The sequence below is a fragment of the Cucurbita pepo genome, chromosome LG08 (assembly GCF_002806865.2).
Source record: "Cucurbita pepo subsp. pepo cultivar mu-cu-16 chromosome LG08, ASM280686v2, whole genome shotgun sequence".
In the NCBI taxonomy this organism is placed as follows: Eukaryota; Viridiplantae; Streptophyta; class Magnoliopsida; order Cucurbitales; family Cucurbitaceae; genus Cucurbita; species Cucurbita pepo.
This window is the reverse complement of record NC_036645.1, coordinates 6,287,229-6,296,786: the sequence shown is the minus strand read 5'-3', so window position 1 is coordinate 6,296,786 and position 9,558 is coordinate 6,287,229. Positions and strand designations below refer to the sequence as shown.

The 9,558-nt window shown below is 38.3% G+C and overlaps 1 protein-coding gene across 1 annotated transcript; it reads right to left on the bottom strand.

The window, feature by feature from the left end:
• Positions 1-1,417: 1,417 nt before the first annotated feature.
• Positions 1,418-7,147, bottom strand: LOC111801133 (E3 ubiquitin-protein ligase At1g12760-like). The gene is made up of 5 exons (XM_023685119.1): positions 6,319-7,147; positions 3,423-3,542; positions 3,198-3,330; positions 1,881-2,045; positions 1,418-1,769 (listed from the first exon to the last, which is right to left on the bottom strand). Exons 1-5 carry the CDS (start codon positions 6,876-6,878, stop codon positions 1,596-1,598), a joined length of 1,152 nt encoding a protein of 383 aa, XP_023540887.1. The 5' UTR covers positions 6,879-7,147; the 3' UTR covers positions 1,418-1,595.
• Positions 7,148-9,558: the final 2,411 nt, after the last annotated feature.

Below are 9,558 nucleotides of genomic sequence, written 5' to 3'. Positions count from 1 at the left end.
ATCTTTAAAAATAGGATAGTGTTGGATTGGGTTATAACCCTATTTTCGTGTTAGTTGAGTTGACCCGACAAAAAAAAAAGTCAATTTTTAAATAATTCAACTCTAAACTAAAAGAATATCTAACCAAGGCCCAACTTTCTATTACTAAGATAGTCTAGATCCATGATCATTTTCTAAATTAGTCGACGTGGGACTTTCATCCAACACATCCCTTCGAACAAACTATGTCTCCCCCCTTAATCGAGACTCGATTCGTTTTTTTGGAGTCTTAGTCATTTTTTACTATGACTTTAAGGAGCCTTAACTCATTTGTTCGACATTTGAGAATTCTATTGATATGACTAAGCTTAGGGCATAACTCTGATATCATGTTAGTTGAACACGATTCTCCACTATACTATAATATTGTCTACTTTGAACATCAGCTCTCATGGCTTTGCTTTGGACTTCCCCAAAATGTCTCCTATCAATGAAGATAGTATTCTTTGATTATAAACCCAAGATCATTCCCTAAATTAGTCGGGACTTTCATCCAACAAATTTAAATATTCGATAAAATATATATATTTTTTTTTAAGGAATATATTTTGAAACATTTAAATAGAGTGGTTCATTCCCACCATGAGAAGGGTTCCACCAATCGGATCCTTTAAATTTAATTAAAATATTTTATTTCTTTTATTAAAATTTCCAAGAAAGAAATAGAATAAAAATGAGATAAGTTTCCACTCGTTTTCAATCATTGTGGCTATGCAAGCCAACTTGAGTAACAGCTTTTGAATCAATCCTAGTTGACCTTCTCATTTTGGATCTTTATTTATTTATTATTATTATTTCTACTTACAATTTAAAAGTAATTTTGGTTTTTTTATTAATTACTTTCTTTTGTTACTAAATTAATAAAAATATATATATTCACATTTATTATTTTTAAAAAATACTTCCTAAACTTTCAAAATTTTCAATAATACTCTCAAATATCTTTTAACTCTCTTTATAAATTTAAAAATATTATAAAAAAAAATAGTTAATATTTTATTTTAAAAATTTATAATTTAAGATTATACGAGAAACTGGAAAATGAGAAGAATAAAAAAGGAATGCAACAAAGTTTGGAAAATGTTTCTTTTTCGTCCAGATTAGGGAATCTATCTTTCTAAGGGTCAGTACTACCATCCAAACAGAAGCTAAACTCTAAGAGCTTGTTAACGGAAGTGCCTTACGTGTCCTTTTACATCCCCTCCCGAAGCACTAGTTTCATTCCCGAGGGAGAGCCTCCAGAATGAGAGACAGTGCCCCGAGCCTCATTCATATCTCGAAGAGTGCGTTCAAAGCAAAGGATTTGTAACTTAAATTTGGTAATGAGATTACAAAAGTTGAGGACCAAGGAAAAGGAGAAGAATAACAAAGGAATGCCTTGAGCAATAGTCAGGACCTTCACATCGCCATTTACACAAGCAACCTGAGCAGAGCAACAAAGAATAATATACACAACGATCACAACACTAACAACTGCAGCCAAAGGCTATTTCACGACCAACATAAACATAACTCAACACATATAAACGTTCGTACACTCGAATCGAGGAGTATTTTCAAACTTCCTCTTCAGCAAGATTACTATTTTTCAAGATGTTATACTTGCAGAGAGGACATGTAGCGTTAATATACAGCCACTTATCGACGCAGGAACAGTGGAAATGGTGACCACATGGGAGCTCTTGTAGCTCGACGCCATCGTCGTATGCAGAAAGGCAGATACAGCACTCCTAAAAGGCAGGAAATGTCGTCAGTTTGAGAACAGAACAAGCGAATTCTAGTTTATAACAAAGTAAGATCCCAGCGAAGGTTCGATATATGATAAGGGATGTCATACGTACCGCATCCTCCTGTGAGAGGGCGTGTTCGATGGGTGAATCTGTACCACACTCGGTCATTATACCACCGAGAGGTTCGTGTAAATCAGCAGAGAATTTCTCGGCATCGTCGAGCTTTCTGAATTTAAATTTCGACAACTGTTCAATGTCTTCTTTGGTTGCCCCTTCCTGCATATAAGGCATTATTATATGCATCAAGCCAGTAAAGTTGGCCTTGTAAACAAAACTAAATGGTCTTTCTGATAAGAAACCAAGATTTCATTGAGAGATGAAACAATGTACAAGGGATACAACCCAAAACTAATTACAAGAATGGATCTCAGGCCAAAAGAATGAGAGATCCACTTGGTAATTACAAAAAGTCTGATTTACGGACGCTCTATAAAGACGAGTTAAATCCGACAGACTCCGAAAGCTCCTCACCAAACCTCTCACAGACCCGCTAAACATTCTACTATTCTTGTCAAGCCAAATGCCCTCGCAAAATAGCGAGAGAAAAAAACGAGTCCTGCCACATAACTTTCCTTTTGTTGCGAAAATGATGGTTCAGAATCACCTCCTCAATCGTGGAACGACACCCTTTGTTACGAGCCATATCCACCCCGAAGATTCTGAAAAACCAACACCAAAGGGAGATAAGCAAACAGACAATCCAACAAAAGATGGTCTAGGTTCTCCTATTTCCTGCAAAGAACACACCGGTGGCCGCAACGTAAAAGAGGAGAGTCCTTGTTCATACTCCCATCTTAGATGGTTTAGGATAAAAGGTTAAATTGGCTATGCCTAGCTCAGCTCATGACTCTCTCTCTCTCGAGTTCGTAATAACGGAGGCTTCAATTACCTCGAGACGAACTACTATAAACAAGAAGGGCTTCATGCCAACACAAAGCAGAAGAATTTTATAATAGTCTTGGAAAACCAAGGTTTTATTTATCAGCAAAGTATAATCAAGGAAGAATTCTAGGGCTTCCCATTTCGCTCGACTCCCGAACAAGCCAAAACGTACCTTATTCAGCACTTTCCTCTCCTATTAGTACCCGTCGGCCTCCCCTTACTACAGCCCCAGAGTCTAGTTACAAAACAAAGGGTTCTACTCTCCTTTCTCACACACTTTCGCTAGTACAAATTTCAAATGGGGTTTATCCATCTAATACACGAAAACGTTACATAATTAAAAGAAGACACCTCTCGTCTCGCTCCCTTATTTTTACTTCAATGGTTTTACAATGGACAAAGCAAAGGAATTTGATTAATGGTAGGCAATAATCTATACCTTTTAATGGAGGCATAAAAATATATCCTGGGACATCATACAATTACCTGGTCTGCTACAGCATATAAAAGTGCAATGATACAGGGAAGACAGCAGCAAACAGCAATCCCAATGATACATGCCAAAGCAACACATAAAACCACAAAGAACACATCAAAGCCCAAGAATATGATACATAACCTGCAGTTCGACCCACATTAATTGAAGTTAGAATCTGTGACGAGATAACCATCAACTTCAAAACCCAGTGCAAACAAGGAGTGATCACAAACCAGAAAAGCAGAGGGGAGGCGTGCGCTAAAGATCGGCCTCCTGCAGATACCCAGTAGAATCCAATAATCCACCAGATGAATGAAAACATTGTATTTGCAGATTCAAGGTGCTTTGCTACACTGTCGTGACAGAAAAGAAAATGAATATAAAGTGAGTGGCTCAATGGCGGAAGGAGGGTAGAGTTTGTTGGATGAAAGTGTCCCACGTCGGTTAATTTAGGGAATGGTCATTGGTTTATAATCAGATAATACACTCTCCATTGGTGTGAGGCCTTTTGGAGAAGCCCAAAGCAAAGCCATGAGAGTTTATGCTCAAAGTGGACAATATCATACCATTCTGGAGAGTCGTGTTCATCTAACATGGTATCAGAGCCATGCCCTAAACTTAACCATGCCAATAGATTGGCAAATCCTCAAATGTCGAACAAGGTATTGTGAACCTCGAAGGCATAGTCAAAAAGTGACTAGAGAACTCCAAAGGAGTCCAACCTCGATTAAGGGGAGGCATACTGTGCTCGAGGGGAGATGTTGGATGAAAGTGTCCCACATCGATTAATTTAGGGAATGGTCATGGGTTTATAATCAAAGAATACACTCGCCATTGGTCATTGGTGTGAGGCCTTCTGGGGAAGCCCAAAGCAAAGCCATGAGAGTTTATGCTCAAAGTGGACAATATCATACCATTCTGGAGAGTCGTGTTCATCTAACATGGTATCAGAGCCATGCCCTAAACTTAACCATGCCAATAGATTGGCAAATCCTCAAATGTCGAACAAGGTATTGTGAACCTCGAAGGCATAGTCAAAAAGTGACTAGAGAACTCCAAAGGAGTCCAACCTCGATTAAGGGGAGGCATACTGTGCTCGAGGGGAGATGTTGGATGAAAGTGTCCCACATCGATTAATTTAGGGAATGGTCATGGGTTTATAATCAAAGAATACACTCTCCATTGGTGCGAGGCCTTTTGGGGAAGTCCAAAGCAAAGCCATGAGAGCTTATGCTCAAAGTGGACAATATCATACATACCATTGTGGAGAGTCGTGTTCATCTAACATGGTATCAGAGTCATGCCCTAAACTTAACCATGCCAATAGTCCTCAAATGTTGAACAAAGTATTGTGAGCCTCGAAGGCATAGTCAAAAAGTGACTAGAGAACTTCAAAGGAGTCCAGCCTCGATTAAGGGGAGGCACACTGTGCTCGAGGGGAAGTGTTGGATGAAAGTGTCCCACATCGGTTAATTTAGGGAATGGTCATGGATTTATAATCAAAGAATACACTCTCCATTGGTGCGAGGCCTTTTGGGGAAGTCCAAAGCAAAGCCATGAGAGCTTATGCTCAAAGTGGACAATATCATACATACCATTGTGGAGAGTCGTGTTCATCTAACATGGTATCAGAGTCATGCCCTAAACTTAACCATGCCAATAGTCCTCAAATGTTGAACAAAGTATTGTGAGCCTCGAAGGCATAGTCAAAAAGTGACTAGAGAACTTCAAAGGAGTCCAGCCTCGATTAAGGGGAGGCACACTGTGCTCGAGGGGAAGTGTTGGATGAAAGTGTCCCACATCGGTTAATTTAGGGAATGGTCATGGATTTATAATCAAAGAATACACTCTCCATTGGTGCGAGGCCTTTTGGGGAAGTCCAAAGCAAAGCCATGAGAGCTTATGCTCAAAGTGGACAATATCATACATACCATTGTGGAGAGTCGTGTTCATCTAACATGGTATCAGAGTCATGCCCTAAACTTAACCATGCCAATAGTCCTCAAATGTTGAACAAAGTATTGTGAGCCTCGAAGGCATAGTCAAAAAGTGACTAGAGAACTTCAAAGGAGTCCAGCCTCGATTAAGGGGAGGCACACTGTGCTCGAGGGGAAGTGTTGGATGAAAGTGTCCCACATCGGTTAATTTAGGGAATGGTCATGGATTTATAATCAAAGAATACACTCTCCATTGGTGCGAGGCCTTTTGGGGAAGTCCAAAGCAAAGCCATGAGAGCTTATGCTCAAAGTGGACAATATCATACCATTCTGGAGAGTCGTGTTCATCTAACATGGTATCAGAGCCATGCCCTAAACTTAACCATGCCAATAGATTGGCAAATCCTCAAATGTCGAACAAGGTATTGTGAACCTCGAAGGCATAGTCAAAAAGTGACTAGAGAACTCCAAAGGAGTCCAACCTCGATTAAGGGGAGGCATACTGTGCTCGAGGGGAGGTGTTGGATGAAAGTGTCCCACATCGATTAATTTAGGGAATGGTCATGGGTTTATAATCAAAGAATACACTCGCCATTGGTCATTGGTGTGAGGCCTTCTGGGGAAGCCCAAAGCAAAGCCATGAGAGTTTATGCTCAAAGTGGACAATATCATACCATTCTGGAGAGTCGTGTTCATCTAACATGGTATCAGAGCCATGCCCTAAACTTAACCATGCCAATAGATTGGCAAATCCTCAAATGTCGAACAAAGTATTGTGAGCCTCGAAGACATAGTCAAAAAGTGACTAGAGAACTCCAAAGGAGTCCAATCTCGATTAAGGGGAGGCATACTGTGCTCGAGGGGAGGTGTTGGATGAAAGTGTCCCACATCGATTAATTTAGGAAATGGTCATGGGTTTATAATCAAAGAATACACTCTCCGTCATTGGTGTGAGGCCTTTTGGGGAAGCCCAAAACAAAGTCATGAGAGCTTATGCTCAAAGTGGACAATATCATACCATTGTGGAGAGTCGTGTTCGTCTAACAGAGTTGATTTGCTCTTTTTGATTCAACAATTGAGATAATAATAGGGTATATTGAAAGTAAAGGAACCAGAAAATGCAGGAGAAAACCTTTCAGCACTTTCTCATTATTGAACAGTATATAGTGCAGCCATAGATAGACAACCTAACCTGGTATCATTATCATCCAACTGTGCCAGTGATGGATAATGGCTCGAATTTCCTCTCGGCCCCAAACCCGAAATCCCGCGCGCAGAATTTCCTTCATCCGTCGAGTTAAACGCCAAGAATCGTCGCTGTAGGCGCCGATAATACTCAACACAAACACTCACCATATGGAGAATGCATTGGAGCGCATACCCCAGAATCCATAGCCTCAAAGGCTTTGTAGGAGAATCCCTGCGGCTCAGAAGCAAAACGGTAGCAGCAACAACAACAAAAGCGAAATTCCACAAGATGTCAAGGATAACAACCGGCTTAGAACACGCCCAATCGTTCTGCCGCTCCTCCAATTGCTCCGCAGCCGTCTCTCGAACCAACAAAGACGGCTCGCGCAACGCCCTCCGACTAGTCGCCTGCCGCAGAAACCTAGCCGCCTGACGCAGACTTTGCCTCTGCACAAATCGCCGACCTGAATGCCCATCTTCCAACGACCGGTTTGGATTCCCCATCAATGGAGTGCTATCGACGATATTATCGGACGATCCATTCGGGGACCTTGAAGACGCCATTCGAAATTCTCTTTGAAAAAGAATCAACAACCCTATATCCGTGAATTGACTTGCTTCATCCCGGACGGGAAACAACCAGATTGGGGAAATCTGGGAGAACGAAGAAAGAACAAATGTGAGTTGGAAATGGAAGAAATTCGCGAAAAGGGGTGGTGGGTAGCGGAAGGATTTCTGGAGCTCCGGCTAAAAATGGGGGAAGATTTTGCGATGAATCGTCCTGTTTTGATTTATATGTAGCTCTTTGCGTGCTCGTCACCGGTGGGACACGGCCGATCGGATGAACACCACGTGTCGTGTTGTTCTGTTTGAGAAAGTGGGAATCGCTGGAGGGCGGGCTGGATCATTTACGACACCATTTTCCTGACATCATGCTCTATTAACTAGATTGCTTTGAATATAGAATTTAGCTGTCCCCTAAAAACAAACAACAACTTTGTTGTGTGAGAGTGTTTGGAATTTAATTTTGTCAAAACACTTTTTTTCTAACCCGGTTATATGAAAATGACCAAAATATCCTTTACTATCTTCATTGTTGCACCACCCGCAATCGCAATCAACTGTACTAACAAACCATTGTTGCAGGTAATTATCATCGGTGGTTGCAGTCGTCCATTATCAATGTTGGCAACCATTACTTGCAACTGTTGTCGTCTACCGTCGCGACAAACTACTACCAACGTCGTTACCTCATCATCGATAACTGTATGTTCGTCTCTGTTTAGTGTTAGAGAACATTTAATTTTTTCGTTGTTTGTCGTCCATTTTATCCTTGATGATCACTTCGCATGTGATTATAGCATTTAAAATTAAATTTTTTGAAGTTAATTCTTATTTAATAATTAAAAATTGATATTATTTAATAATGAAATTTTATAGTAATCTTTCATTCAAACCAACCATAACTGAATAAACTTTTGTGTATATATAATTATGAGAGATTGTAATGAAATATTTAAATTTTAAATCAATTTTGTTAAGAAAAATGTTTTAAAAAAAATGTATATTTAAAAGAATTATAGGCTACAGAAAATATCCATTTTATTTTAAAAATTTGATTGAACAGAGAACTTGAACGTAATCTAATCACTGCATCCCATTGTAAGGTAAATTACATGAGTAGTCACGTTTAAGTATCAATTTTAGGACTTGAACGACGAGTTAGCTTAAAAAAGACTTAATCTTGAAAAAAAAATTCTTATTTATTAGGGTTATTTAACTCTAATACGCAAGTTTATTGCTTTAAATTAGGTAATTGAGAGTGAATTTAAGTATTTTAATTATAAACCAATAAAAATGAGTAAATATTGGTAAAAAAGAAGCAATTTTGTAAAAAAAAAATTGTTCAATTTTAATGCTTATATGCAAAAGTCGTAAAAAAAAATTGACACGTCGATGATTGGTACTTGATAAAGCTTTTAACAAAATATTTGGTTTCAAACTGGTCTTAGCTCTTATAACTTCGGCACAAAGGTCAAGCACATATGGTAATCATCCTAATACGTTTTTCGTTAAGCCCATTTACTATAAAAGTCTGAGGGTGAAGAATCAGACAAACTAATGAAGTGAACAGTAGAGTTGAACGATATGATATTCAATTTTGACCCTGAACCGCCATGAAAAAGGTCATACTCCATTGCCAGAAGTTCATGTAACCAAGCTACATGTCTACATCATAGATGATAATGATCTTGATTGGACGCTTTTTATGAGGATGAGTCATCTAAAGACAAAGGGTGTGATGCTAGATTACAGCTGATCGAGTCAGAAAAGGAAAATTTTGAATATGCACTACAATTCAAGTTTCAGTCTTCCAATAACGAAGCCAAGTACCAAGACGTTTAGGATTATCAACTTGCTTATCCTTAGCGACTCGCAACTTACTGTAAACAAGGTGGTAGAATCGTATCAAGCCAAGGAGCAATGGATGACTGTTTATTTGAGGAGGAGGGAGGCAAGGATTTGAGCAGGTTCGAGGGTGGGAATGGAGACAAGAAATATAAGACCGTCAATAACGGTCAGACTCGGTTCAAATAAAATTAAAATATATATAATTTAATTACTTAAAAAGAAAATCATTTTTAGTAAGCTATTGAATTAAGTTATCATTTAATAATCTTCAAAGATTTTAGTTGTTTTTTTTACTTTTTTTTTTCTTTTTTTAAATCAAGGATTTAATGATTATAACATATTTTCAATTTTTTTAAAATTTAATAAAATCATTTTAAAAATACCCCAAGATTTATTTGGCATGTGATCTCTCATTGCCACACGTGGAACAAAATTCCACGTCAGAAATTAGATTATTATTTAAAGAGAATAAATGAAAGCGCGTGCATCTGTTGTGTACTCTGTTTCTTGCCACGTAAGAAATGTGCTGTCCAAAAGCTTTTGTACTTTTATCCATAAATAAATTACTGAGCTTGTAAATAAATAAATTTATAATTATATCGCTAAATTAATAAATAAATATTACTTAAAAAAAATAATTATATTTTTAAACTTCTAAAATATTTGTACGGTTCTATCATAAATTGCTATAAATATGACCGTTGGATTGAATCAAATGGTGTTATTCGAGTCCTAAGATTTTGTAGGTGAGATTCAACGGTAAAATATAGTTAGAGTTCTCTTTAATTTGCATCACATCAATATCTCCCAACTCCTAACTGATTTAAAGATC

Excerpts from the sequence above, each read along its gene's own strand:
- LOC111801133 (XM_023685119.1), bottom strand. The coding sequence starts at position 6,878 with ATGGCGTCTTCAAGGTCCCCGAATGGATCGTCCGATAATATCGTCGAT. Across the intron at positions 3,543-6,318 it reads TTGGATGATAATGATACCAG|TGTAGCAAAGCACCTTGAAT; the intron begins GTTAGGTTGTCT and ends CTGTCACGACAG. Across the intron at positions 3,331-3,422 it reads GCCTCCCCTCTGCTTTTCTG|GTTATGTATCATATTCTTGG; the intron begins GTTTGTGATCAC and ends GTCGAACTGCAG.